Source organism: Ostrinia furnacalis, unplaced genomic scaffold (assembly GCF_004193835.3).
Source record: "Ostrinia furnacalis isolate ACB-3 unplaced genomic scaffold, ASM419383v2 OfSCF1110, whole genome shotgun sequence".
Lineage (NCBI taxonomy): Eukaryota > Metazoa > Arthropoda > Insecta > Lepidoptera > Crambidae > Ostrinia > Ostrinia furnacalis.
In genome coordinates this window covers 124915-140255 of record NW_021131349.1, presented here as the reverse complement: position 1 = coordinate 140255, position 15341 = coordinate 124915, and the positions used below count along the sequence as shown (strand labels likewise).

At 35.3% G+C, this 15341-nt stretch overlaps 1 protein-coding gene across 1 annotated transcript in view; it reads right to left on the bottom strand.

Moving 5' to 3' along the window:
- Nucleotides 1–5314, bottom strand: part of Dscam4 (Down syndrome cell adhesion molecule 4) — a 244667-nt gene extending 239353 nt beyond the window's left edge. Inside the window, 1 exon segment of the mRNA XM_028302377.1 lies at nt 5246–5314. Coding sequence (XP_028158178.1) covers nt 5246–5308 — 63 coding nt within the window. The 5' untranslated portion in view covers nt 5309–5314.
- Between the last annotated feature and the right edge of the window lie 10027 nt (nt 5315–15341).

The following is a 15341-nucleotide window of genomic DNA, read 5'->3' as shown; positions in this document are numbered from 1 at the left end:
TATTTTCTGCAACATCGTCGGAACGAATTAAAATTTACGGTTAAAAATATTTGCGTGTGGAATTCAGCAGCAAAAAATGATTAATGTCTTTGGAACATTTCAATTATTTGTGCAAAACGACCAAAATTTTTATTAATCCTGCCAACGTATCAGACTATGCTTGCCTGCCTGCCGTTGTCTGTTAAGTTCATTATGAAGTACAATATTCATGATTTAAAAAGGGACGGAGGGCCCGACGTGAGTTCTGCCTGACGTTTCCATACAAATTAACCGCCCTGTAAATGTTACCCTATTACGGTAACACCCTAGGGTGTGTATGTATGTGTATGCGATGACTGTAATATTATATTGGAAATTGAAAAGGTGTGCTCATGCCAGTTTTGTAAGACTATATATACGAAAGAAGTAGTATGGGCAGGCCTCCTACTAAGTGAAAAGCCTTTGTCCAGCAGCAGACGGCATTAGGCTGAAACGAACGAACTGTATAGAGGAGAATGAGTAAACTTCAATTGAGTAAATCATCATCGTCATCTCAGCCATCAGACGTCCACTGCTAAACATATAGCCTCCCCCAATGCTTTCCATGTTGCCCGGTTAGTAGCGGTCTGTGTCCAGCGCCTTCCTGCTACCTTTACGATGTCGTCGGTCCACCTTGTAGGTGGACGTCTCACGCTGCGTTTCCCGGAAAATGTAGTAAAATACAGGCAAAGGCAAATTATATAATTTTATACTCATAAATGTTTCGTATACTCGTAATATGACCTACTCGCTCACCACTTCATGTGTTCTGAGTATCATGAAATAATTATCTTAAATTCTCGAGTAACTCTATCTCATAGAGGCGTTAATAAAGCCTTTAGCTTTAATTTAACGAGTCATTATGACAGAATGGCTAATGTTCTCACAAGAAGTGTAATTGGCCTACATCAGGCCAACTCTGGCCGGGACTTTGACTTACGGCCTATTGCGGCCAGTCATCAAAATTTCTTATAAAGGCCCTTTTGGTCCCATCATAACGACCCATTGTGTCGAGGGCACTCCCAAACTTCCTATAATGCGGGATATTGTAATCTAACGCCGCCTATTATTGCATATAGATCGATAAATAGGTATACAAACCTGCTGTTAGAGGACAATACGAGTAAAGTGGTGAATAAAGTTAAAAAACAATCTAAAAAAATAAACTTAAGTGCAAAACATAATGTATTTTCTACCTAAATTGTGCCGTCTCTTTTTCTATCTTTCTTTTGTTGTCTTTAGGGCCCTCGCCCACGGCAAATTTTTGTAGTGATGCTGTCGCTCGTTTACGAAACGCGCGACAGCATTGCTACTACGCCAAACACTACACACACCAAACGGCCACTACACCAAAACACTACACCAAACGGCCGACATATCTGTCGGCCGTTTGGTGTAGTGGTTCAGAACGGACTACTATGCCGAGAGGTCTCGGGTTCGATTCCCGGCCGGGCAGAAATTGAAATGATGAATTTTAATTTCTGTGACGGGTCTGGGTGTGATTATGTATAATATTTATGTATTAAAAAAAAAGTATATATGTAGTATATCCGTTAAGCTAGCACCCATAACACAAGCATTCAGTTGCTTACTTTGGGGCTAGCTGGCGCTGTGTGAAATTGTCCAAAGATTTATTATATTATTATTTATTATTATATTATTACTAACGCGCGTTAGTCGCATTTGCAACGCACTACAGAAACGATGCCAACGCGCTACTAACGCGCTACAGCAGCGCGACTGTATCGATGCGAACGCGCGACAGAATCGGTACTGCATCGCTACAAAAAGTCGCTGTGGGCGCGGGGCCTTATGTGGTATACATACAATAAAGTGTGTCTATCTATCTACGTATAGCCATGTTAAATTCCCCGAAAGTTTTTATGACGGGGTTTTAGGGCTCTATCTTTTACATAATATTGTCACCATATTTTGAACCTTAATGTGTTGATTTAATGTAAAAAAAAATATCTAAATGTGCTTGTCAAATAGTCCAATAGAACTATATGGCCGTCAAAAATAATAGTATTGAAAAAGTACAACGTGCTAGATAATACCTACTTTTTCCAGGACAACAATAGGATTATAAATAGGCTCGGGGTCTTACTTTATAAATGAAGAAGCTCTAACTAATTAACGTCACTAAAACAAATTAGCAGGACAGCTCGCCTTTAGGCACTTGAGAGTAGACATTATTCTTAGAAAATAACTTACTAAAACAATATAAAGAAGATTGAAAGTATTAACTCAATTAGACCTACGAGAATCTAGATTAGCCTAACTCAAGGTTGAAATAATAATTTTATTATTCGTCTGTAACTCAATATCAATCGGCTTTAGATAGACTGTCTAATTCTGTTGATTGAGTTGATAAAGTTTTAGCTTTTGGTTGGAAACAACAATTCAAAAGTATAATACAATGTCAATTACTTTTTCTAATAATTGAAAAAATCGAATTGCCTTATGACGTGGGAATCGAACCTACCACCCTTCACTTGCCAGGCGACTGCTCTGACCGTTCTACTTGGACAATCAAAATCAAAAAATGTCTTTATTTGTTTGAACTAATTGAATTAGTGATGAAATTGTATCGTTCTTTAGAAGACTACATGTCTCATAATTTTTTGCCCTACATTGACATTGGGTAAACCCGTTGAAATTAAGTTTTATTTTGGTGTCCACAAAGGACCTTTCATCGGCCACGTGAATGAAAGTTTCAGGATTAAATTATTGACCTGTTATAATTTAATCCGCCATCAAAAGCGCCCTCTGGCCATACTTGGTGCTCAATTCGCTTCGGGCGTTGAAATTGCGTTACAGACGCGTTTGTGAAACGTGCACGTTACGTGTGAGTTAACATAACTTACACCCCATATGTTACACAAACCTAATAATGGCCTGCAGGAATCAGGGTGATGCTTTGTTCAGAAATTGATGGACGCCCAAAAAACAACCGAAGATCGTAAAAATAAAGATTTTTAAGACATTTGAATTCAGACACTTCACGACTCTACATTTAAAAAATGTCTTTTTTTAAAACAGCGTTTGTGAAAATTACTTGATGTGAGCTCTGCTAATCCAAGTTAAAATTATCTATAGGTAAACCGAAGCTGGAGTTGATAAACCACAAACTTTTTGTGTATTTTCAGCTACAGACAACATCATACTGTACTGTCAGACTAACATAAAAATAACCAAACTCTATCCAACTCCAAGAACCTCCAAAGCATATAAAACTAGATTATCTACAGACATCAAAAGATTCTAAACTAAATAAAAGCATGTAATGGAATACTATTACTTCAGAATTTTGATAAGTGGCCACATCGAGGCGTCGGGTCACGTAAAAGTGCTCTCACATCTCCAATTATCCCTTCTAACACGCTGAGCACTACCTGGTAACAATAAATTGATAGTTGCCAACCAATTTGTGCAATTGAACCCCGGAGATGAAACAAGATAGTGCAAATTACGTATAGAGAACAGCTTCATGCTGTTATTAAGCTGGGTAATATACTCGTGTACACAAGTGCGGTGCTAAAATCTGGAAGATATAAAAACCGATATAGAGTTCATGCAGTAACAGTGTCTATGGTTATTGATTCTATAAAGTTTTAATGCATATTTATTTAATAAAATTATAAAACTGTTGTTAAATTATAAAATATTTTTTTCGTGCAATTAAGAAATTAAACTTTCAAAGTAAGCTTTTTGATCACAGTTTTGAGAAAGCTTGAAATGTGGAATCTTTTAATTTGTCCAACATATTTCAAGAGATGAAACTAATTTCAAATATTAACGTTGTAATTTACGTAAGTACTTTAAAATTTACGACGAAAAAGGTAAACACTCGTTTTAATAATACATAAAGTTTATAAATCCTTGATTAAATCCATCGACGCACCTTTTTCCTCGCAAAGCGTATAATATAAGCGACCGTAAAAGAAATTTAGGTATGTGTTTATCCGTTTCATGACACCTACGAGAAAATCAGTGGGGACTGCTTAACAAAATCCTGCTCTTTTTTACGACGCCATATTTCCTGAGCGGAGTCGGGCCAGTCTGCTCAGCTACGGATTTCGCGTCCTTCATTTCAATTTTATATTTTGCAAATATTGTCTCTGGATCTTTGCGAAGGATGAATATTATGGATATCGGGGGAGTTTAGATATTAATATATTTGACGATAGTTTATGACTGAAACTGTCAAGGTTTTTCGTACAAGTTATTTATGGATTGGATAAGTGCATGTAGGTATACCATGTGTATACCAACTAAGTATAGGTGTTGTATGGATATTGTACTCATGTGATAGCTATAGCTAATATAGGCGCGGCTATATGCACGATTTCAAGCTTTATTGTTTCTATCAGCTTTTGATTTTATAACTATTATAATTATTGAAATTTTCAAAGGAACTCCCAATTAGTTCAAACAATCATAAGGCTAATTTATAAACGTAGTTTGTATAACCTTGAGCTCAGATTAAAGTCTTTGATGTAATGTTTGGAGTCTTCATAATTTCGAATAATTTACAAACTTAAATCTATTTTATACTTTAGATCGAATAGTCTATGAGACTTATGAGTCTCATGTTAAACATTACATCTTAAAGAGTTTGAATTACTTATTTTCTATACAGTGAATATTAAAGTTGATTTCTCAAAATACGTTTTCCGATTTCAATAAATATTGGAAAATCTGCAAAGTTTTCACTTTACTAATAAATAACTTCACAACATAATAAATAGAGAGAAATACGAGAATATCCCTAAAAATAGGTAAAATAAATCCTTGTCTCTCAGTTTGGGCCTTTTTTATTTATAAATTAATTATGATTAGGTCTCTACATAATATCCAACATAATTTCGGGACTTTAGAGTTTAATTACATTATTTATACATAAAACATCTTTTGTTGTCGAAGGCACAAGGGTTTGGCTTCCTTTACAACGCATTTTGAACTATTTTTTGGTTGATTACATAGTATTTTGTAACGAAAACCACGGGAATCTTCATTACATAGAAAATCCTCCAATAAACATCAAAAACAAAGAATTTCCCATCCAGAATTAGTCAATCAAAAAGATACAACTCGGATGCTTTGTCCCTTTCACTCGGCTCATTGTTGCCCTCTCCTGCATGACCAAGCACGTGTAGTGCACATAAACTTGTCTTATTTCCCGATTATTTCAGATATTATGAATGAAAATGGTTCATCCACTTACCTTGTCCAGACGGTGAAGAAACACGGCTATCACATCCACATTAACCGAAAGCGTCAGCCACATACATCCATATACAACATCGCACAATCGTAGTAAGTGTGTAAACCGAGAGGCGTGTGCCGGTCACTCGATCAGCTGTTCACGCGACGGACCCGCCTTAGAGCTGACAGAGTTTAAGAACAACAGGCTAGGTTCTCAGACGAGCAGAGAGCATGACCCCATTGAGGTTAGGGATGGGACACTGTCGGGACCGCGGCGGCATGTCGCGGAGCGAAGCGGGCGGCCCCGCCGCACACGCTGCTATACTAATCAGTAATCGTTGCCGGGAAGGGAGGCTGCGTCCCTCTCACCACCTCTCGCCCGCGTGCAATCCCCTCCCCACCGCAACCCCTCCGCGTAGCCTACGTGGAAAACCGTAGACGTATTCCGTAGGAAAAACCGTTCACTCCTGCCGCCTGATTCGAGGACTCCTAATTCGGTTTCATAGCTCCGGTCGAGCGGAAAATAAACATTTCTTTAGATTAATTCGCGGAAACTGAAGTATTCGTACTCGTATCTAAAGGTTCGACAATGCATGGATTGTTTTCGAGATTACAAACAAAAACATTTTTGTTGATTCGGAATTTACAGAAGATTGGATTAAATCTGAGCATGCGTTTACATCCGCCTTAATTCCAGCTGTTGAGCTTAATTGTCTTATTAATCCTTTTAATCGCTTTTATTAAGTGTCGCGAGCGTTTCGTGTCGCCGTTTCAGTGCGTTAATCTCGAGTTAGTCTGCAGCAGGAAGGGCGTGTATTTCAGGGTTTCAGGGGTGACACACTTCCATTAAATATTCATTCGTGGCGTGTAAATTAGCGAACCTCTGAGATAACACAGTCTCGGGAGGCTCCATCGAATTGCCCGACCGTGGGAAATGGGCTTGTTGAAACTACTCTGTAACTAGTGCACTGTGTCGGTATAGAAAGCTGACACTTTTCGTTTCAACTTGATAAGATTGGGAGCTTAATACGGATTTCGTAGTTAAAAGATTTGCTATTTTCCTGGTTTGGCAATTAAAACTTTTTTTAAACTTCTGTGTATAAAAATATAAAAATATAAAAATTTTTTCGCCCATTATTTTGCAATTCCCAGGAATACAAAGTTAAGATACTCGGAAAATCGTTTTCTTGAAAATAATTGTTTAGACCGGCATCAAACGTTTCACAGATAATAAGAAATAATCGAATCATTTATAAATAATAGCTTTTCCCAATTTATTTATAATTCGTTCCTGGAAGTATTTTATAAGAAAACATTGTGGAAAGTAAATAAGATGTTTTCAATTACATCTAAAAAGTTTGACCTTTACGAAGAAAAGGTCTTATTCTGGAATTGCATGTAAATAAAATCATATTTATATTTTCCAACTTCAAATAAATGCTCTATTATACCCTGGCATATTCCAACGTCCTTCGAAATGTTGCTCAACATTAACAAAAAATATTATTAGTGTCTATTTTAGTTTGTCCCAAAAGTCTTCTAAACACTTTAAACATTTTCGACAGTGATAAGATATGTTTTTTGAAAAGTTCTCCAATATATTTTGGTCCCTAGCTATGCCTTAGGGATTCCGTGTAAGTTTTGAATAAATTCCTCGAATACTTACTTAAAACTTAGGCCCAGAACAGACGGTGAAACGCAACTGCAACGAAACTGCAACTTTCTGATGATTCTGATGAATGAAACTGAAACTGAAAGTTTCAAACTGGTCGCGTCATGTATGGTCTCTCAACGGACGCTATGGCAGAAACTTAGATGCAACTCAAAAGTAACTAGCAGTTGCAGTTTCGTTGCAGTTCGTCTGTTCTGGGCCAGGGCACTACCTGTTAATAAAAAGGCTGAGTTGCACCACCTAACTTTAACGGTGGGTAACTATAACGATAACCGGTGCTTTTTGTATGGAGTTTGACAGATTTTTAACGTTTGTTAAAGTTAAAGTATGACGGTGCAACCCAGCCTAATAATACCTTTAAAGAACCTACCTATACGAGTACATATAAAATATATGCGATTAGAATTTTATCGTATTTTCTAAAAATAGAAGCACTTACGTGACTGGATTCAAACAAAGTTTGCATGCTCGAACCAGACAAAGATTACCAAAGTTTCTTCTTCATGATTTTGTTATAATGTTAGAACTTGTGCGGTGGTAGAGCGGATACAGCTGCTGTTAAGTTTCAATTTGTAAGATAGGCCTCAGTCTTTACCCTACACAAGTAATATACAGGGTGTTAGGTAAATGGGGTTATAAGCCGATGTGACGTGAAGTTAGAAATTTTATATCATTTTAATTTTCATACAAAATAAAATTTATAAAATCAGATTTATATGATTTAAATAATTACAATGATGATATCAATTTTCTGACTTCACTATACCATTTATATGCACATGTTAACATGGACTAGTGTCAGCTTATAACCCCATTTACCTTACACCCTGTATATCGTATTTTTAGGCCGTTCTAATTGACTGAAAATTTTAATAACTATATTGATTCAATCAGAGATTGTCTGACGCCTTATAGTTACTTTTACTTCTCATTAAAATCAAAGGTATGTTTATACAAATCACTGGATTACATACACAAGACAATTCCAATTTTATGTTAGAAAAAATGCCAATTTGTACCTAGTTCTTTTGTGCAGATAAATGTGGCTAAAACCGTATAAATCAAATATAGATCGCGTAACTTGTCAGTCACAGTGGTGATATGTGTGTGAATGTGAGAGAAAACAAACTTGATACTTGATATCAACTCTGCTGGGATTTGTCCATAATATAGCATTCAGAGTCTGATCTGCTAATTCTTGCCTTCTTATAATCAACACTTCTTTCTTATGCTATCATATTAGATAATTCAACTGTGTTTTCTATTGATGTCTCACAAAAGAATAGAACCCAGGACTTTCGGATCGAAAGACCATCTCTGTCCTCTGGACAGCAACGTATATTTCCATTTGTCAGTATAGATTTGGTAAACTTGAAGTTAGTTTAAAATTAACTCTTTCCAAAGTTTAAAACCTTTAAAATTAAATAAAACGGCTGACTACATTTTGACAAAATAATATTCAGTAAAAACTTTCTCATAAATTGTGGTTTTTCCTTGTCGCAATCAAAAAAGCGATTCAAAACTCTATGTAGAATAAAATTGAGTATGATTTAGCTTGGACAGTTCTTACAAATCAAACCCGGTCCGTTTTATGTATTCTACAAACGTACGCAAAGGTGAGAATTAGGTAATAAGTCCGTTGGGCTGTAATAATGGGTACGGTTGACAATTTGCGAATCCAATTATTGTAAATGTCCAATCGATTTCCGCAATCAGAAATGGTAATCGTGACAACGACTAGTATAAAGATTGAAAAAGATGCTAGCTAATCTAAACCATATCTTTAGTATAATGAAAATATTCCAAAAATTCAATATTCTAGTTTAACTAATTGGTCTAGCTACAGGATCAGTAGGTAACTAGTGTAACCGGTATAGTTTGAGTTGGTCTCCGCACTGAGAGTTTGTGATGATCTATCCCAACTTAAAAAGTACTAAGGCTTCTCATACTAACTGCAAATTTAAAGTGGTTAAGTATTTATGCAAATATGGAACGCGTTCTTGTTAGGTATAAGAGGGTCTTTAGTTTGACAGATCATTTCAGCCTTACCTAATTCTAATAGACTCTGAATAATGTTGGTTGAAAATGAATGATATAAGGGAGAGTCCGCTAATTTGGACCAGTTTTTTTCAATCCCATTTTACACATAGTTTTCTTTTGTTTTTGCTAATGTCCATGGTATATAATAAAAGATACATTATTCAACTTACTATTTCATAAGTATTAATTAACATGATTGTTGTATATTTAGCACAAATCAACAAAGTACGAGTTCAGAGCTTCGGTCCAATTTAGCCAACCGGTTCGATAATTTGTACCACAGGGTTACTAAATTTGATTTCAATAAATTTCAAGCCTATAAAAAAACTATGGCAAAATATTATACGATACATTCTTAACAAATTAGGAAACGAAAAGGAACAGTAGTTAATAACATAGACAATCGATATTGTTTTACACGTTATCACGATTTTGAGTACAAGTTTTGTAATTCCAATTATCGTAACGCACACTTGTACCTAATGTACTTTGCCAGTCTTTTGCTTTCATTTATTGTTAGTCAAACATAACTACGCTATTATAACTTCAAAATATGATTTACTAAAAAAATGTCAAAATCCTTTGGTAAAGTTCCATACAACTTGATGTGGTACAATTTAGCCGACTAGGTGATAGTGCTTTTAAAAAATCGGTAAAAAATATAGCTTATAAATACCGAAAAATGTTTCAAAAAATTGTAATCCACACTAATTTACGCTTCTAAATAACATATTAGAAACACCCTGTGATTAAATTTAACAAAATTACAATCTAAACATGTATTGTCAAAAGTTACTTGAAAACAACAAAAAAATACTTTTCAAAATAAAACACACGTGTTTGTTGTCACGGCAAAAACCACATGGCCGATATTAATTGATTTTAGTTGTGTATCGCTGAGTGTTGCAATTACAGACATCCAATAAATACTTTACGAAATATGAGGGTGGTACAATTTACCCGGCGGTACAATATACCGAACTCTCCCCTACATTTAATAAAGAAGTTTTTACAAAGTCGTACAGATGATGTTTGACAGCGAAATTTTAAAATCCATTCCCTACTAAAAATCACTGGAAAAAACAACAGCAAAAGCCAAAAGAGGAAGCAAACCTATTGCAGTTAACTGTCTGTTAACTGGAATAGCTCATGTAACAAGCAAAAAAGCAACGGATGTGACTGCATCAAATTTTCAACTTTGAAAATTTTGCTGACGAGCATACACGTCTCCCCTCTCCCCTCTAGTGGCAGTTAGGGTGACCATGAATACTAAAAAATGGTGAAACTATTTAGTTCCTACCTATTTTTGATCCAAATAATTCGTGAATGGATCTCTACACTAATAAAATTGCATGTCTTCTAATGCATAAGCTATAAATTTGATTGAACAATAACACCATAGTTTTAAAACATTGTAAACATCATTTACTACAGTATTGTGGTATACATTGAATTTATTATAGTCATAAGTACGTTCAAATGATAGAAAGGTAGATCATCAAACTATACCTTTTTTGCAAAATAGCACTTGTTACAAATACTTACAGATGTTACAGTGTTTATCTTATTTTACAATCATTTTGCACTTCAAGACAAGCGTTCAACTGTTTGTATCTTCGGATAGAAAATCAATTAAAGTTGTAACTAGTTTTCTGAAGAAATATTTAGGTGCCCGTCTGAGAAAGGTTAACAAGAAAACTGGTAAATTGAGTAAAAAGAACAAAGTTGATTAAACGATAACAGTACCTAAATACTCAATCCACGAGTATTTTCTGTACAGTTTTCCTTAATTTAGGTTCTGAAGAGTCCAATACATCCAGTAATATACATTTTGTAAGTAGCTATTTAAGTAATTTAATACGTTATCCGAAACTGCCTAAGATGTAGAGTTTTGAAGTTAGGGCGTGTAGAGCTAAAAGCTCAGCTTCACATGAGATATCTGTTAACTTTTTCACAGTGCGAGATTATGGTCTCGTCTTGGCGACATTTTACATTAAAATGTTTATGGTGGGATTTCATTACACAAGAACAGCAACATAAAATCACTTCAATTAATGTTTTGCCGTAAACAATAATAACGAATGCATGTTCCAAAAATATTCTAAACTTATGGTCACCATAGCAGACCCCTCATTGTCCTGCCATAGGTGAGCATAGGAGTGCAAGGTCTACTCTGCGAATTAGGACGCGTCTGGCTGCGCGTGACCGATCCCTAAAATGGCCGACTTATGTAACCTAACCTAACGATTCTATACAATTTGCTTGATTAGCTATTTGTTTTGATTATGACCGGCTGAGGTCAAAATAAACGTAATTTGAATTAATGAATGAATATTTATTTATTTCGGATAGGAGTAAAAAATTTTATTTTGAAGGTTTTTGGGATGTAAATAATTTAATGATGTTCATAAAGGCCATTGATAAGGAACTAGACTTTCTCCTGATTAGATTCCCTGATGACACTCAAATAGCGTAAGACTAGTTAAATGTCAATTTAAACTGATGTTCAACGAGCATTTAACTTTTTGTGCTTAGATTTTGTAGCAAGGGAGCTCACGTCCGCATCAAAAGCAACATGCATTCTGAGTAAAAGAAATCGACACCCGTAAACGTTTGTGAAACTTCCAAAAGACAATGTCGTACTTAGTTCATAAAACTATAAACATAAGTCATAAAGTTTTACAAACGTGTAACTTAAGTTATAATTTTATTCATATTGGGTGTCGAAATGAAGGAGGTATTGAAGTAAAATCCAAATCAATTAATAATATGTTATGTAGTACCACAACAAACCACCAATCACCAAAGGATTCTGCGTAATAAGACACTGATCTAAACCGTCAAGCTGTACCGGAGACATCATTAGTAATCGTTAAAGGGCTAACTTTGTTCCTGAACATCTTGGAGTCCATCAATCAAGTTGTCGGGCACATCGGAGTACTCCAGTCTAATAAGAGTTCAGGGTCGCTGGAATAACTAGGATTTTTTTGTTGACGAGTTTACGTTTGACCTCACTCACTGACTCACTGTAAGTAGAGAAATGATTTCTTATAATAAACGTGGAAGCAATTTGCTTCGTTCGTATCAGTTACGAAAACCATGGTGTAAAGTGTGAATATCGCACGCAGACCATACTTACGAGTAGTTGTCTGAAAAAAGAGGATAGGGGATGATATTATGAAGGTCATCATTTCAGCTACAGGATGTCCACTACTGAACCTCCCCAAATATTATGAATCTAAGGTTGATTCCCAGACACATAATTGGTACATACCTACTACATTCACACAAACAATATTGTATGATTTCGTACCTGTCTAATGGGCTCCTTCAATCTGGATTTAATATCTAGGTCAAAATGGTCGTAGTTAATTTATTTGTATTCATCAACTAATTAAAAAAATTTAGGTTGTGCCCGAGTCGTGAAAAGAGTATACATAAGTCTACAAACTTATGAAACATTTCTTTTATTCTAGAAAGAACTGAAATCAGTTTCACGTGCAAAAGTATTTAGAATTTTATGCTACCTTACTTTCTATTTCCAAGAAATTCATCCAGGATATTAAGAAGTAAAAAACAGAAAAAGTACGTCATAAAATACATTTTCTCTGTAAATGTGGAAGCAGTTTGTTCATTCCAGCTGGTTAGACTTTAATGGACGTAATTTGATCAGAATCTGTCGAATAGTTGTTCGAGCGAAGGAACTGAGTTCGCAGCATTATTCGTGATAACTTGCACGTGCCGCAGACAAAAAGTATGATAGCTGATAGCATTAATTTATTTCAGTTGGCAATTTTAAAGTAGGATCTTAAAAGAAATCACACGGAGTATTTTGCGGGAGGCAATATATTTTGATACTAGCTTTCCGCCCGCGGCTTCGCCCGCGTGGAATTTTGTCTGTCTCAGAAAAACTTTATCGCGCGTCTCTGTTTGAAAAACCGGGATAAAAACTATCCTTTGTCCTTTCCCGGGACACAAACTATCTCTATGCCAAATTTCATCAAAATCGGTTCAGTGGTTTAGGCGTATAAGCAAGAAAGACAGACAGACAGACAACCAGAGTTACTCGTAATCTAAATTAGATAATGGGCAGTGCGCTACCTTGTATGGTTTTACTGATAAAATCTGTGGTTTATAATTTATATTTTGTAATATGCGTGGCTGGCCCATAGGCTGGCCTATAATATGAATTCTATTGGTGGATAGATTACTATTAGTTATGTACTATGTTAACAGCTAAACACTGAATACTATAGGGCTATCTAGTTGTAGTTGAACCTAACATTTCCCTCAATCCATTGCTTTTACTTTCAATCCTTTTTCGCGTTCATTTAAACAACTTTATATCAATTTAGACCCAGGTAACTCCAATTTAGACCCAACTCAGACATCGGAGGCTATACTTTTTTAAATTCCACCCCTGCGATTTATGTTAAACAAGCCAAAGTTACTTAAATGTTCGCGCGCGGCACGTGATTTGATTTTATCTGGGAACGTAACTTTACAGACATTTTGTACGCCAGCAGATCAACCTCCCATGAAATGGTAAACTTCCTCAAAGCATTTTGAACTTTGAACCTAAAAAAATAAAGGTTGAAATCAACTGAATTATTTTTCAGTTAGTGGTTAGAATTATGTGCTACCTAATATTTTTACATGTACACGGAAAGAAAGTTCTAAAATATACTGAAATACATCTATTTTTGCTACGCTCTTGGAAAATCGAGGAAATTTTGTGAGACAACTCGTAGCGTTCGTAGCAGCTTCGTAGTCTGACTACGAATGGAAGGCTCGTAGCAGTGTAGAAAGTATCAATTTATATCAACAAGCAAAAATTTGACTTATTAAATTGAGTTGTCCTTGAGAAGCTGTTGTAATATATCGTATTGACGACAGGACATCAAGTTCTATAAACACTTGTATCTTGCGTAGTTGTAATAGGGTCGAGATGGCAACAAAAATTTCATTTACAGTCTGATGTGCCGACGGCTGTACGCTTTAGCTACTAATTCGATAAAACGAAGCTACTGGACCACTACTTAAATGTAATATAAACTAACAATGCCTTAGTCGCTTCGTTAGGTTAGCAACAAAATTGTAAAATCAATAATCAATTTTACTGTTTCTAAAGACTGATTTTGTTTCTCATTTTATGCTTCTACGACACCAACGCGTGCAGATCGCCATCGCTGGCGCGATCATAGGCCAATGACAGGTCGCGTGGACTGTCATGGTTTGCGGAACCTGTCATTACTTATGGCTTAGGCCGAGTTTTTTGATTCTACTAATGGTTAAATATTAACAAAATGTAAACTAGTAAGTTAAAAAATTTATTAAAAGTTAAGCTAACCATTGTTCGAAAAACATTTTTTATATGTACTTATTTACCCATTGTCATTTGACATTTTTGTCAATTTTGATTATTTGTTAATTTAGCTACGAATCAAAAAACTGGGCCCTAGTGGCGTAGTCAAGTGATGCGAATTTTTATCAAAGTCAAAGTACCTATAATACAACCACTACTTATGTTTAGCTCTATTCACAACACTCTCTGTAAGCAGGAATGTAATTATTCCACATCTATGTTACTATATTTATAGTTTGACTGTTATGAAATGCGAGGTAAATGTAGGTCAGAGTAATTCACAAGGCTTTGGAATATATTATCTCTTGGTGTTTACGTAACCCGCATCCGTGTGCTAAAGCGCTGCAGTCACGTGTTTATTTTTATATTTGTTTATCATTGTTGAATTTAAACAATTTTATAAAAAAAAATTAACAGTGTAACATTTGATTATCGTTAGACATACCACAAAACAAATAAGGGTGACAAAGGTGGCTGATTTTCTTCCGCCATTTCTTCTCAGCACCAGCCATTATGTTGTCCCAAAGTGGTGGTAGGGTAAGCTATATTTGGGACGTGTATAAATGCCTTGAAAAGTGTATAAATGCCTTCTTAATTTTGTCTTTAGTTAATGTCCTACTTTAAACTCGGATCAACGTTCGATAATGGGAAATGATGTATCCACCTGTAAAGGCATATATTTTAATATTGTACCTACTCAACACTGTATTATTGTATCCTATGTACTGAATAAACTATTTCATTTCATTTCATTTTAAAACCAAAACCAACATTTCAGAGAGTGAGAAGAAAACATGAGTTCTTTTTCTAATCTTTCTGAAAAATAGAAAAGCTCAATCTCTAAAATCCTCGCAATAGCTTCAAACCAAACTTTTAATCATTAGCACGAGCCTTACTATTTACTCGACTGCGCTAGAAGGAGGGTTATGTTTTTCGAGTGTCTGTATGTATTTTGAGAATTAATTTTAATAAAACAGCTAAAGATCTAACATTAAGGAGACCACTTTCTTCGTCAACTAACACCATTTATTTTGAGTC